Source organism: Piliocolobus tephrosceles, chromosome 21 (assembly GCF_002776525.5).
Source record: "Piliocolobus tephrosceles isolate RC106 chromosome 21, ASM277652v3, whole genome shotgun sequence".
In the NCBI taxonomy this organism is placed as follows: domain Eukaryota; kingdom Metazoa; phylum Chordata; class Mammalia; order Primates; family Cercopithecidae; genus Piliocolobus; species Piliocolobus tephrosceles.
In genome coordinates this window covers 13,255,863-13,271,122 of record NC_045454.1, presented here as the reverse complement: position 1 = coordinate 13,271,122, position 15,260 = coordinate 13,255,863, and the positions used below count along the sequence as shown (strand labels likewise).

Sequence of the window (15,260 nt, the reverse complement as noted above, 5' to 3'; positions counted from 1 at the left end):
TGGCTTCTCCCCACATTTCCGGGGCTCCCAGGTCACAGGTGCCCCTTTTGGAAGCTGCACAGCGTGGTCATTAGGGAGTTCAGGTGGCCTGGGTATGATCCCAGCACTGCACTTATCGTGAGCCATCAGGCAAGGCAATTTACTGTTCCGTGCCTCAGTTTCCTTAGCTGTAAAATGGCATAGAGTTTCTTTGTTGGATCATTGAGAGAACGGCGTGTGTGTGTGTGTGTGTGTATTTCAAACTTCATAACAACCCTAAGAGCTAGGCATTCGTATTATCCTCATTTCACAGACGAACCAAGTCACAGAGATTGAGTAATTTGCCCAAGGTCACACAGCCAGTAGGCAGCATTAGAATCTCGTAGTCTATGAGCTTAGCTGCCAAGAAGGGTTGGGATAGAACAGATGTCCAGCTTGAGAGTAAAGCGGGAAGATCAGAGGGTAAGAGCCAGGTAGGCGTGGTCTTAATTATGGCAAGTCCAATTTAAGAATCCTCCGAGTCCCCTACATCTCCTGCAAAACACAGCCCAGAACCTCATCCTTCTGCTGAAAGGATTCAGGTATCATCAACTGAGATGAGAAAAAGCAAAGCAGATTGGGTCTGGGCTCGATGACTCACGTCTATAATTCCAACACTTTTGGAGGCTGCTTGAGTCCAGGAATTTGAGACCAGCCTGAGTAATTTAGTGACACCTCTTCTTTACAAAAAAATTTTAAATTAGCCAGGAGTGGTGGTGTGTGCCTGTAGTCCCAGCTACTTGGGAGACTGAGGTGGGAGAATGGCTTAAAGCCCAGGAGTTCGAGGCTGTAGTGAACCACGATCATGACATTGAACTCCAGTCTGGGCAACAGAGTGAGATGCTGTTTCAAAAAAAAAAAAAAAAAAATCAGTTTGATGGGGTAGGGTTGGGGAGCTTGTCAGCAAACAGATTTTGGATGTGCTGAGGATCATATGAAACCCCAGGGAACCGGTGACACTGAGATAGGGGAGAGCTGAGGAGTTCCATCTGGGACATGTTGAAAATTTTTTTAATAGAGATAGGGTCTCACTATGTTGCCCAGGCTGGTCTCGAACTCCTGGGCTCAAGTGATCCTCCCACCTCAGCCTCCCAAATTGCTGAGATTACAGGCGTGAGCAACGCGCCCGGCCCGCTGGGACATGTTGGATTTTATGTGCCACCCAGATGGTTGGATGCTCAGATCTGAAAAGCCAGAGAAAGCTCTGGGCTGGAAATAGGAAACTACACCTCAGTTCTCCAGGCAGTCACTGATACAGTCGGTAGGGGATTGCGGGAACCCTCAGGAGACATCGCACAGTCCCCCCTCTCTCTCTTTCTTTCTCTCATCCCTCAGAAAAGAATAAGGAACTGCCCAGTACACACCTGCCCACCAACGCTGGGATCCTGGCAGCCACCATCATTGGATCTCTTGCTGCTGGGGCCCTTCTCATCAGCTGCATTGCCTATCTCCTGGTGACAAGGAACTGGAAGGGCCAGAGCCACAGGTACAGGGTCCCCAGACATCCCTCTCCTGTCTCCTCCCACTGTCTTCTCAAGCCCCGTGGATTCTTCCACAAGTCACATCATCCGGCTCATACACAATCTCATCAAATCTTGGAACTCCTGGGGTGAAAAGGATCTTTCTATCCTGTGTTAAACAGAATTCTGCATTGCAAGGGACAGGAAACCTATTCTTAAACTGACTTACCAAAAACAAGGAATTTTAGACAGGGTCTCGCTCTGTCACCCAGGCTGGAGTGCAGTGGTGCAATCACGACTCACTGCAGCCTCGACCTCCCTGGGCTCAGGTGATTCTTTCACCTCAGCCTCCCAGGTAGCTGAGACTATAGGTGCGCATCACCAGGCCTGGCTAATTTTTTTTATTTTTGTAGAGATGAGATTTTGCCCAGGCTGGTCTCAAACTCCTGGGCTCCAGTGATCCTCCAGCGTTGGCGTCCCAAAGTGCTGAGAATACAGGCATGAGCCACTGTTCCCTGCCCAAAAACAAGGAATTGTTTAATACTACATAACTTATTAACTTCAGGTAGGGCTGCATCCAGGGGCTCAATGTTCTCAAGTGACTCCTTTATATACTCCTCCACTCTGTATTTTTCTTCGGTGGCTTCATTCTCAGGCAGGCTCTCCTCTGTTGCCACAAGATCACTCCCAAAGGGCAGGCTCATACTCCACCGGTTTAGCCATTCCTAGCAAGGAGACAACCTTGTTCCTGGTAGTTCCAACAAAAGCCCCAAGTCTACCTCTCATTGGCTTAACTCAGATCACATGAATTTTCATGACCCAATCACTGTGGCCAGGGGTTGGTGGCCAGGGAAAGCCCTGATTGGCCAAACTTGGGCTATTTGTGCAGCCCCAGAGCCTGGGATAGATCCAACTCCGTTTAATCAAATGAATTGAGAGTGTAGACCAGCTCTCCAAAGGAAAACTGGATGCTATTGTCAAAGAAGGGGAGTGGACAGCAGTAGGCAAAGCTATCAGATGCCACCTACCTCTGTGTGGGGAGAGAGAGAGAGATGGGGTCCTGTTTCCCCCAGGGAGAGTCTATTTGTGAAAAATTCCTTTCTTATGACATCAGCGTCTTCAGAACTTTGTCTCTTGAAATTGATTCTGAACTGATTGTAGATAAGATGTCTAATTTTTCTGCCACTCACCAGTTCCCAGAATTTGAAAGCAGCAATTTTGTCTCCTTTCTTAATTGTGCCATGGATTCTTTTTTCTTCTTCTTCTTCTTTTTTTTTTTTTTTTTTTTGAGACAATCTTGCCACAGTGCAGTGGAGCAATCTTGGCTCACTGCAATCTCTGCCTCCGGGGCTCAAGCAATTTAGTGCCTCAGCCTCCTAAGTAGCTGGGACTACAGGCATGCACCACAACACCCGGCTAATTTTTTTGTATTTTAGTAGAGATGGGGTTTCACCATGTTGCCCTGAGTGGTCTCAAACTCCTAATCTCAGGCAATCCACCGGCCTCGGCCTCCCAAAGTACTGGAATTACAGGCATGAGCCATTGCGCCTGGTCTGTTTCTTTTTTCTTTTTTAGAGAGACAGGGTCTTGCTCTATCACCCAGGCTGGAGTGCAGTGGTGTGATCATAGTTTACTACAGCCTCAGACTCCTGGGCTCAAGTGATCCTCCCACCTCAGCCTCCTGGGTAACTGGGACCTCAGGTCTGTGCTACCACACCTGGCTAATTATCTGTATTGTTATTTTTTGTAGAGATGGAGTCTTGCTATGTTGCCCAAGCTGACCTCAAACTCCTGGCCTTAAATGATCCTTCCGCCTCAGCCTCCCAAAATGCTCGAATTACAGGCATGCACCACCATGCCTAGCTTATTTTTTACTTTTTGTAAAAATAAGATCTCCCTGTGTTGCCCTGGCTGGTCTTGAATTGCTGGGCTCAAGCCATCCTCCCATCTCAGCCCCCGAAGTAGCTGGGACTACAGGAATGCACCATTTCCAAGCTTGCTTTCTTCTTATTTTGCTCTTGTTGCCCAGGCTGGAATCCAGTGGCACAATCTCAGCTCACTGCAACCTCCACTTCACAGGTTCAAGCGATTATGCTGCCTCAGCTTCCTGAGTAGCTGGAATTACAGGCACCCACCACATCGCCTGGCTAATTTTTGTATTTTTAGTAGAGACAGGGTTTCACCATGTTGGCCAGGATGGTCTCAAATCCTGACCTCAGGTGATCTGCCCACCTTGGCCTCCAAAAGTGCTGGGATTACAGGTGTGAGCCCCTGTGCCCAGTCAATTATTATTTTTTGTACTCAAAACCGCACACACACCTTCCACCCCCTCCCCCTCTCTCTCCATTTTCCTTCATAGGGAAGGAAAGTTGCTCTCTGATATTCTACTGTCAGTGCTTTACTCCAATTTTCTTCCCCTCTCTTTCTCCCCTAGACTGCCTGCTCCAGGGGACCAGGGATCTCTGTCCATCTTGTGCTCCGCTGTGTCCCCAGTGCCTTCAGTGACGCCCAGCACATGGTTGGTGCTTGTAAATACTTATTTGGTGAATTAACAAACTCGCTATAGTGGTGTCAAGAGTACTTTTGTTTCATACTCAAAGTCTTGCTCTATTGCCCAGGTTGGGGTACAGTGGTGCTATCATAGCTCACTGTAGCCTCGACCTCCCTGGTTCAAACTATCCTCCCACCCCAAGTCTCCCAAGTAGCTGGGACCCCAGGTGCGCACCACCATGCCTGGCTAATTTTTGTAATTTTTGTAGAGACGGAATCTCACTTTGTGGGTCAGGCAGGTCTCAAACTCCTGGCCTCAAAAAATTCTCCTGCCTTGGTCTCCCAGTGTGCTGGGTGTATAGTCATGAGCCACTTCACTTGGTTCCAGTGTACTTTTTAAATTAAGGGTATTCAGGACGGGTGCAGTGGCTCACACCTGTAATCCCAGTATTTTGGGAGGCCAAGGCGGGTGGATCACTTGAGGTCAGGAGTTCGAGACCAACCTGAGGAACATGGTGAAAACCTGCTCTACTAACAATACAAAATTATCCGAGCATGGGCTGGGTGTGGTGCCTCACGCCTGTAATCCCAGCACTTTGGGAGGCCAAGGCAGGCTGATCATGAGGTCAGGAGATCGAGACCATCCTGGCTAACATGGTGAAACCCCGTCTCTACTAAAAATACAAAAATTAGCCGGGTGTGGTGGCGGGTGCCTGTAGTCCCAGCTACTAGGGAGGCTGAGGCAGGAGAATGGCGTGAACCCGGGAGGTGGAGCCTGCAGTGTGCTGAGATCGCACCACTATACTCCAGCCTGGGCAACAGAGCGAGACTCCGTCTCAAAAAAAAAAAAAAAAATTAGCCGAACATTGTGGCACACACCTGTAATCCCAGCTACTTGGAAGGCAGAGGCAGGAGAATCCCTTGAACCTAGGAGGCGGAGGTTGCAGTGAGCTGACATCACACCATTGCACTCCAGCCTGGGTGACAGAGCGAGACTCTGTCTCAAAAAAAAATAAAAATAAAAATAAAAAATAAATAAGGGTATTCAAATAAATCAATGTAAAGAGAAACATTAAGGAAAGCTAAGACAGGTGGATGGAGCAGGACCATGTAGGTGATCTCTGTAAATGGTGATGTCTGGGGAACGTTGCTCATTGGCATGAGGTGGTGGCTAGGGAAACTGAGGGACTGCGGATAGGGATTATGGAATAAGAGTCTGGGATAGTTCAGGCCTCATCCTAGCTCACTCTGAAGGAGAGACCATGTGGCTTTCAGGGGCCTGGTGGGATTTCCAGCCTCTCTAAGTCTCTCTCCACCCACCCAAGTGTCTCTCTATCCTAATATCAATTCCCTCCATGTGTCCCCAGGATGGCAACCACAGAGAAGCCAGAATTGGGCCCTGCTCATGATGCTGGTAAGGCAAGAGCCCCAGATCTCACTACCTAGCCCTCTTCTCAACTCCTCCCTTCTCCCCCATAGCCACAAGCCCCCTTATTCTCCCTCACTCAGGGGCCTCCCAATGTACATGCCCGAGACCTCCCTGGGGCCCCCTGAACTCCACCCACATAATCTGAGCACATCGGCACCACCCTAAACCTGCTTTCTCTCTTCTTCTCAGTGGCTGGCAGCCCCATCCCGTCATGCGAGTGGATCCCATCCACCCCCACAGGCCACTACCAGCCTCCTAGACCCCCCCACACCCAGCTCCTCACTGATCTCCCAGCCTCCAGACACCTCCAACCCATCCCGGGACAAGATCTTTCTAAACTTCTGATCCTGTTACTCCTCTGCTCAAAGGCCCTCCATGGCACCCCTGTGCCCTTGAGAACCTTAACATGATTCTCAAGGCCCTTCACAAGACAGATCAAACATCGTTTCTGAAACACAGCTGGCTCTCTCACCAGACCTCTGCATTCACCCTCTCCTGCCTTAGCTTCACTCTTACTTCTCTCTACTATCTGAGGTGCCTCCTCCAGGAAGCCCTCACTGAGTGCTAGGCTGCTTAGATACCCCCTCTTGGGCTCCCGCCCACCCCCAGGTCCCCCACTCCAGCCCTAAACACTCCAGGTTGTCACTCTGGAGACTGGTCTGTGTTCCCCACTGGACTGTGAGTCCCGGAAGGGCAGGCCCGGGACTGTCATTGTCACCACTGTGTCCCCAGCACTGGGTTTGGCTAGAAGAAGAATTTGCACAAATGTTAGTTGAATAAATAAATAAATGAATGTCAAAAGGCAGCCAGAGTGGCCTGTGGGGCCCATCTGTCAGCGGGTACCTCCCCTGTCCCCTGTTTCAGGTGACAACAACATCTATGAAGTGATGCCCTCTCCGGTCCTCCTGGTGTCCCCCATCAGTGACATGAGGTCCATAAACCCAGCCCAGGTGAGTCCTGTCCCCAGCCTCTCTCCTGAAGCCAGTGCTAACAGGCGCCTCCCCTCTGAGCTGGCCGTGGTCCTCTGGGCCACCTTGACACCAAATCTGGGAATCTTAACTCTCTGTATATTGTTCCCTGTTTTTAAAAATCCTAAGGAAAAGAGACTGGAAGGAAACAGCACAACAGAAGCAGCATTTGTCTCTGGGGTGTGGAGGGTGGTGGGTGGGTTTTATCTTCTTTTCTTTTATACTTGTCTGTGTTTTCTGCACTGAGCAGCTACTCCCTTTATAATGGGGAGGTTTTATATATATAATGAAAAGTTTATAAAAATGAGTTACTTAGGCTGTGCACGGTGGCTCACGCCTATAATTCTAGCACTTTGGGAGGGCAAGGTGGGTGGATCACCTGAGGTCAGGAGTTTGAGACCAGCCTGGCCAACATGGCGAAACCCCATCTCTACTAAAAATGCAAAAATTAGCCAGGTGTGATGGTGCATGCCTGTAATCGTGGCTCCTTGGGAGGCTGAGGAAGGAGAATCGCTTGAATCCAGGAGGTGGAGGTTGCAGTGAGCCGAGGTCATGCCACTGCACTCCAGCCTGCGTGACAGGAGCGAGACTCCGTCCCAAAAAAAAAAAAAGAGGTTATTTAGATTAAATAAAAAGAAAAACTTAGCTGGGCATGATGACTCACGCCTGTAAATCCCAACACTTTGGGAGACCAAGGTGGGAGAATCACTTGAGTCCGGGAATTTGAGACCAGCCTGGGGAACATAGCGAGACCCCATCTCTACCAAAATTTAGCTAGGCATGGTGGTGTGCACCTATAGTCCCAGCTACCAGGGAGGCTGAGGAGGGAGGATCACTTGAGCCCAGGAGTTTGAGGCTGCAGTGAGCCATGATTGCACCACTGCACTCTGGCCTGGATGACAGAGCAAGATCCTGTCTTTTTCTAAAAAAGCGAAAAATAAGAGAAGCTTAAAACACTAAGGCTAGGCCGGGCATGGTGGCTCAAGCCTGTAATCCCAGCACTTTGGGAGGCCGAGACAGGCGGATCACGAGTTCAGGAGATCGAGACCATCCTGGCTAACCTGGTGAAACCCCGTCTCTACTAAAATAATACAAAAAATTAGCCGGGCGAGGTGGCGGGCGCCTGTAGTCCCAGCTACTCGGGAGGCTGAGGCAGGAGAATGGCATGAACTCAGGAGGCAGAGCTTGCAGTGAGCTGAGATCCGGCCACTGCACTCCAGCCCGGGCAACAGAGCGAGATTCTGTCTCAAAAAAAAAAAAAAAAAAAAAAACACTAAGGCTAAGAGCTTAGAACCAGAGGTGTTGACAGGGGTAGACTGAGAGTTAACAGAGTGGTTGACGGGATACCACACAAAGCTGGGGCCCAGTGCCCAGCTGTCAGAGGAGAACGCTGAGGTGCAAGGAAGCTAATCCCCTCTGCGCAGGGGCCTCGCAGTCTGGGAGGGATGATGGGGACTTGGAATCTGAGAGTGTCCCAGAACCAAAGGTCAAAGATTAGAGGGTGGGGGTGCCGAGCGCCCACTCACCTGTGTCCTTTCCTTGTAGCCCCTGCCCACACCCCCACCCCTACAGGCGGGGCCAGAGAACCACCAGTACCAGGTATGGAGCTGGGAGCTGGGAGGGGTGGTGGGGATCCTATGGATCCAGGAGCCCCGAAGCCTGGTTGGGGAGGGGTCAAGACAACCGAAACTGGGGGCTCTCCTCCCCTCGTCCCCACAAGCCTCATGGTCTCAGCTCTCGGAGAAGCCCAAACCGCCTCCCTGAGAGACCCTGGCAAATCCCTTTTCCTCCCAAGGCTGCGATTTCCTTCTTTGCAAAAGGGATCCAAAACCTTGAATTTGCACAGGAGGAACAAGGCCCAGAGAGGGACAGGGGATTGCCCAGGGTCACACAGCCAGTCGGGTCCCCAGTGAAACCCCACTGCAGGGCTCAGTCCCTCTCCATCCCCTCCTGTCTGCTGTCTGTCCCTGTAGCTCTGTCTCTCTCTGAGTGGCCTACATATGTCTGTGTGTCTGTCTTCCCCTTTCTTGGACTCTCTCTCTCTCTCTCTCTCTCTATTTCTCTGGCTGTGTCCTTTTGAATCTCTCTTTCTCTGTTTCCAGTTTGCTCCTGCTGCCTTGTCTAAGGTGCATCTCTTTACACATCTTTGTTTCTCTGCATCTCTGTCTCTCTCTCCATTCTCTGTCTGTCCTGCCTCTTTGTCTCTGTCACTGTGTCCACCTCATTTCCTGGCTCTTCCAGGACCTCTTTTCTTTGCATCTCATTCTCTTTCCACCTTGCTCTTCCATTCTTTCTGTGGGTTTCTCCCCATCTCACTCTGTCTCTCATCCTCTGTCCCTCTCTGTCTCCCCAAGACTCTCACCCTCCACCCAGTCGTAATTCTGTTCTCTCTCCCCTCCCAAGCAGGACCTGCTAAACCCCGACCCTGCCCCCTACTGCCAGCTGGTGCCAACCTCCTGATGAGTCCTGGCCCAGGCCAGCCGGGGAGAAGACAAGGCCCAAGGCCCCAGCCCTCCTCTGGGAGCCTCACACCTGAGACCAGTAGGACGAGGCCATGGGGAGCTGTGGGGCCGATGAGGTGGACTCGGCCAAGGACTCAGCAGCACATGGGGCAGGTGTCCTGGCAGGGGAACAGGAGACTGTAACAGGCCTGAGTCCCTGTACAGCCCCTGAATGCATGCCTGCCTTCAGTCTGTTCCCTCAAGCAAGCTGGCCTGGGCCATGTGCCTGTGAAAATCAGGCTCTGGCCCCTTTCCATGCCAAAGTCCTCCAAGATCAGGATATCTGGGGACAAGGGGGTGGCCTCAGGCCTGCCTCCCAGGCAGTTGGCTGGGCTCCCAACTGTCTGTCCTCAATGCCCTACCCCAACTCCACCAGTGACCCTGAGTCTTTTCCCCCGGAGACAAGGCAGACACCCCACCATGCGGGCCTCAGGTGGCAGAGAGGCCCAGCCTCACAGGCCTGTGGCCCCACACGCCAGTCCCAGCAAGGTGACCACGGCTGCCAGACCCCTTCCCTGTTCAGGCAGGCCCAGCCCCTCTCAGAAGCCGCTGCCAGCTGCTGGCCTTGGCCCCACCCTGAATCTCACCGAGTCCCTCTGGGCAGCAGCTCCCTTCTCCACCCCGCCCCAGCCCCGGTCCCAAATGTGGCCTCACCTTGTCCTCCCCTCCTCCAATTTATGCATTCATTCAGCAATAAATGAGCCTTTGCTGTATGCCAGACCCAGTTCTAGACTCTTGCAGCCTTGATAGAAAGTAAAACAAAAACTCCTGCTTTCCCAGAGGGTCGCTCTGGCAGGGGAGAGAATCAGGAAATAAAATAATGAATGTGCGCTGTCTGTCAGATGGGGATAAGTGTATTGGGGAAATGGAGGGGAGTCGAGAGTATTGGGGGGCTGAGATTTTTAATTAGAAAGGGCAGAGAGGTCCTCACTGAGAAGGTGACAAATGAGCAAAGACTTGAAGGAGGGGAAGAAGGGAGGCTTGTGGGGCTCTGGAAGAAGAGCATTCCAGGCAGAGAGAATAGCAAGTGCAAAGGCCCCGGGGCAGGAGCATGCCTGGCACATTCAAGGAGCAGCAAGGCGGCTGGGCATCGTGGCTCACGCCTGTAATCCCAGCACTTTGGGAAGCCAAGGCAGGCAGGTCACTTGAGGTCAAGGGTTCAAGACCAGCCTGGCCAACATGGTGAAATCCCATCTCTATTAAAAATACAAAAATTAGCCGGGCATGGTGGTGGGCGCCTGTAATCCCAGCAACTGGGGAGGCTGAGGCAGGAAAATTGCTTAAACCCGGGAGGCAGAGTTTGCAGTGGGCCAAGATCACACCATTACACTCCAGTCTAGGTGACAGAGCAAGACTCCAGTGTGGTGGAGAGAGTGGGGAAGCAAGAAAGGGTGGGTGGGTGTTGATGTCAGGAGATGGACGGAGGGGCACGTGGCCCAGGGCCAGGTAAGGCACTGCCGAGACTGTGGCTCTGGGCGGCAGGATGCTGTGAAGGGCTGAATAACGGGCCCCCAGTGACATCTACATCCTAATCCCCTGTGAATGTTACATTATATGACAAAAGAACGCAGCTGTGATTAAGTTCAGGATCCTGCTTTTGGGAGATTATCCTGGGTTGCCCTGGCAGGCTCTTCATGTAATCACACAGGTCCTTATAATCAAGGACACAGGAAGCTTGAGTCAGAGGGGCCATGACAACAAAGAAAGCAAAGCCCTTTGAAGATGGGAAAAGGAGCCGAAAGTCAAGGCAGCACTTCAGAGTCAGAACAATTCAGTGTGAGAAAGATTCCGTGGGCCATTGTGAGTGTCGAAGACAGAAGGGGGCCATGAGCTAAGGAATGCAAGAAACTTCTAGAAGCTGGAAGAGGGCCAAGCTCGGTGGCTCATGCCTGCAGTCCCAGCACTTTGGGAGGCCACGGTGGGAGGATCACTTGAGGCCAGGAGTTGGAGCCCAGCCTGGGCAACATAACAAGACCCCGTCTCTAAAAAAAAAAAAAAATTCAGAGCCAAGGGTGGTGGCTCACGCCTGTCATCACAGCACTTTGGGAGGTCGAGACAGGGGGATCACTTGAGGTCAGGAGTTCAAGAACCAGCCTGGCCAACAAGGGGAAACCCCATCTCTACTAAACATAAAAAAATTAGCCAGGCATGGTGGCAGGTGCCTGTAATCCCAGCTACTGGGGAGGCTGAGGCCGGAGAATCGCTTGAACCCAGGAGGCGGAGGTTGCAGTGAGCCGAGGTCGCGCCATTGCACTCCCGCGGGGGAGACAGAGCGAGACCCCCTAAAAAAAAAAAAAAAAAAAAAAAATCAGAATTGGGGAAAGGCAAGAAAATGGATTCTCTTCCTAGAACCTCCAGAAAGCGACAGTCCCGCTGAAACCTTGGCTTTAGTGCAGCAAGACCCCTTCTGGATTCTTGACCTCCAGAACTGTAAGATAAAAAAAAACTTGTGTTGTTTTAAGCCACTAAACGTGTGGCAATTTTTTACAGGAAACGGGAAACTAATACAGAGGATGAGGAAGAAATCACAGAAGGAGAAGTTGCGTCTCATGCTGACTCAGTGTGCAAATACTCCCTGGAAGACTTCTCCATCCTCAGACTACTCCAGACACCCAATGCCTGGGCCTTTGACCGCCTTGCTAAGATGCTCAACCAGGTCAGCCAGGTAGCCAGGGCCCAGGGCTAGGAGTGTGAGGGGATTCCACCTTTTCTCTCTCTTCTTTTTTTTTTTTGTTTTTTCTTTTTTGAGACAGAGTCTTGCTCTTTCGCCGAGGCTGGAGTGCAGTGGCGCGATCTCAGTTCACTGCAACCTGCGCCTCCCAGGCTCAAGCAATTCTCTTGCCTCAGCCTACCATGTAGCTGAACTGCAGGTGCGCACCACCTCACCCAGCTACTTTTTTGTTTTTTGTTTTTTTTTGGATTTTCAGTAGAGATGAGTTTCACCATGCTGGCCAGGCTGGTCTCAAACTCCTGGCTCTGCAGGCAGGAGGACTGAAATCCATGGTGGCAGATGCCTGTAATCCTAGCACTTTGGGAGACCAAGGCAGGTGGATTACTTGAGGTCAGGAGTTCAAGGCCAGCCTGGCCAACATGCTGAAACACTGTCTCTCCTAAAAATACAAAAATTAGCCAGGCATGGTGGTAGGTTGAGACAGGAGAATCGCTTGAATCCGGGAGACAGAGGTTGCATTGAGCCGAGGTCATGCCACTGCACTCCAGCCTGGGCAACAGAGCAACACTCTAGAACAAAACATTGACAGAATTCAGTTCTGGTTTGGATACAGGGGATTGGAGAGAAGAGTGTGCCAATAATTGGTTTGTTCATCATTTCAATGAACATTTATTGAGCATCTGCTGTGGACAGCCCTATTCTAGGCTCTGGGGAGACAGCCATGAACCAGACAGTGATGCCTGCTTTTGGAGAGCTGACCTGCTGGTGGGAGAAAGGCCACAGACAAAGCGCATGGAACCCAATGTCAGGGGTGATGCAGCTGTGAAGGAATGGAGCAGATGCTGGAACTGGCATGCTGAAGAGGTGCTGGAGAGGGTCAACTCCTGGGGGACTGCTTCGAGCAATGGGAGGGTGTGGAGCAGGGGAGTTGCGCACACTGTGACTGGGCCAGGTTTGCAAGAGAAATCAAGACACGGCCACACAAACACTTCTGTGTGAATGTTCACAGCAGCACTATTCACAATAGCCAAAAAGTAGAAATAACCCAAATGTCCATGAGCAGATTAATGGGTTTTTTGTTTGTTTTGTTTATGTTTTTGTTTTTGTTTTGAGACAGAGTCTCACTCTGCTGCCCAGACTGGAGTGCAATGGCGCACTCTCGGCTCACTGCAACCTCCACCTCCTGGGTTCAAGCCATTCTCCTGCCTCAGCCTCCTGAGTAGCTGGGACTTCAGGCGTGCACCACCATGCCTGGCTAATTTTTGTATTTTTAGTGTAGACGCGGCTTCACCATGTTGGCCAGGCTGGTCTCAAACTCCTGACCTCAAGTCATCCACCCGCCTCGGCCTCCCAAAGTGCTGATTGTAGGCGTGAGCCACCGCACTCAGCTGGATATGTATTTTTTAAAATAGAGATGGGGTCTCACTATATTGCCCAGGCTGGTCTTAAACTTCTGGGTCAAGCAATCCTCCTGCCTCAGCTTCCCGAAGTGCTGGGATTATAAGCATGAGCCATCACTTCCAGTCAGGATAAATGAATAAACATATATGGTACAGTCAGCCTGGCACAGTGGCTCATGCCTATAATCCCAGCACTTTGGGAGGCCGAGGTGGACCAGATCACCTCAGGTCAGGAGTTTGAGACCAGCCTGGCCAACATGGAGAAACCCCGTCTCTACAAAAATGCAAAAATTAGCCGGGTGTGGTGGCAGGTGCCTGTAATCTCAGCTACTCCGGAGGGTGAGGCAGGAAAATTGCTTGAACCTGGGAGGTGGAGGTTGCAGTGAGCCGAGATTGTGACACTGCACTCCAGCCTGGGCAAAAAGAGTGAGACTCTGTCAGACTCTGTCAAAAAATATATATATGGTACAGTCATGAACCACATAATATTTCCATCAACCACTGACCACATGTATGACAGTGGTCCCGTAAGATTATAATACGGTTTTTTGTTCGTTTGTTTGTTGTTTTGTTTTGTTTGTTTTAGAGAAGGTCTCACTCTGTTGCCCAGGCTGGGGTGCACTGGCACAATCTCAGCTCGCTGCACCCTCCACCTCCTGGGTTCAAGTGATTCTCCTGCCTCAACTTCCTGAATAGCTGGGATTACAGGTGTGCACCACCATGTCCAGCTAATTTTTGTATTTTCAGTAAAGTCAGGATTTCATCATGTTGGCCAGGCTGGTCTCGAACTCCTGACCTCAAGTGATCCACGTGCCTTGGCCTCCCAAAGTGCTGGGATTACAGGCAGGAGCCAGGACACCTGGCTGTCATACCGTATTTTTACTGTCTCTTTTCTATGTTTAGATACGCGAATATTTATCATTGTGCTACAATTGCCTACAGTTTTCAGTGCAGCCATGACTGTGCAAGTTTGTAACCTAGGAGCAATAGCCTGTACCCTATACCCTAGGTGTGTAGCAGGCTCTACCATCTAGGTTTGTGTAAACACATTCTATGATGTTCACACAACAATGAAATCGCCTAAGGACTCATTTCTCAGAACATATCCTCATCATGAAGTGATGCATGGCTGTATTATCCAGTGGAACATTATTCAGCCATGAAAATAAATGAAGCCCTGACACATACTGCAGCAAAGAAGACCCTGAAAACGCTGTGCTAAGTGCAAGAAGCCAGACGCAAAGGACTCCATATGGTAGGATCCCATTTCCATGAAATGGCCAGGTGATTCATCAAGACAAGAAGTGGATGTAGTAGTCGTTAGTGTTGGGAGGGAGGGCGGAATGAGGAAGTGACTGCTCGTGGATACAAGCTTTATCTTAGGGGTGATAGGATGTTCTCAATTTTTGTTTGTTTTATTTTGTTTTGTTTTTTGAGATGGAGTCTTGCTCATTCACCCAGGCTGGCATGATCTCAGCTCACTGCAACCTCTGCCTCCCGGGTTCAAGCGATTCTCCTGCCTCAGCCTCCCGAGTAGCTGGGATTATAGGTGTATGCCACCGTACCTGGCTAATTTTTGTATTTTTAGTAGAGACAGGGTTTGTTGGCCAGGCTGGTCTCGAATTCCTGAGCTCAGGCAATCTGCCCACCTCAGTCTCCCAAAATGCTGGGATTACAGGCATGAGCCACTGCATCCAGCCATGTTCTCAAATTGATCGTAACGATGGCTGCACAACTCTGTGAATACACTAAAAGGTCTTGAAGTGAACCCTTTATTTTGGTTTTGTTTTCGTTTTAAGAGACAGGATCTTGCTCTTTCACCCAGGCTGCAGTGCAGTGGTTACGATCTGGGCTCATTGCAGCCTCAACCTCCTGGGCTCAAGTGGTCCTCCTTCTTCAGACTCCTGAGTAGCTAGGATTACAGGCATGCACCACCATGCCCAGGTAATTTTTGTATTTTTAGTAGACATGGGGTTTCGCCACATTGCCCAGGCTGGTCTCGAACTCCCGACTTCAAGTGATCTGCTTGCCTTGGCCTCCCAAAGTGCTGGGATTACAGGTGTGAGCCATGGCACTCAGCCCGCATTGTATACTTTACATGGATGAATTGTGTGGTGTATGAATTACACCTCATAACTATTTAAAAAAGAAGGAAGGATGGAGCCTTTCTGAAACTATTCTGGTTCAGAGGCTGCCAGATTCGTAAAATACTTTTAAAAAGAAAGAAAGAAATGGGGTGGGGGAGGGAGGAGGAGTGGGGGGTGGGAAGAGGTGGAGAAAGAAAAGAAAGAGAAAGAAAAAACAAAGAAAGAAAGCGAGGACG

The 15,260-nt window shown here is 50.6% G+C and overlaps 1 protein-coding gene across 1 annotated transcript; it reads left to right on the top strand.

The window, feature by feature from the left end:
• The first annotated feature begins 368 nt into the window (after positions 1 to 368).
• On the top strand, positions 369 to 9,693 carry CEACAM19 (CEA cell adhesion molecule 19). Its single transcript, XM_026448290.1, has 7 exons — positions 369 to 441; positions 1,354 to 1,504; positions 3,913 to 3,996; positions 5,336 to 5,382; positions 6,262 to 6,347; positions 7,911 to 7,964; positions 8,769 to 9,693. Exons 1-7 carry the CDS (start codon positions 369 to 371, stop codon positions 8,823 to 8,825), a joined length of 552 nt encoding a protein of 183 aa, XP_026304075.1. The 3' UTR covers positions 8,826 to 9,693.
• Positions 9,694 to 15,260: the final 5,567 nt, after the last annotated feature.

What these genes read in the sequence shown, in the direction of transcription:
- CEACAM19 (XM_026448290.1), top strand. Translation starts at nt 369, where the DNA reads ATGAGCTTAGCTGCCAAGAAGGGTTGGGATAGAACAGATGTCCAGCTT. An exon ending in TGGAAGGGCCAGAGCCACAG is followed by an intron (nt 1,505 to 3,912) that starts GTACAGGGTCCC and finishes TTTCTCCCCTAG; the next exon opens with ACTGCCTGCTCCAGGGGACC. An exon ending in TCAGTGACGCCCAGCACATG is followed by an intron (nt 3,997 to 5,335) that starts GTTGGTGCTTGT and finishes ATGTGTCCCCAG; the next exon opens with GATGGCAACCACAGAGAAGC.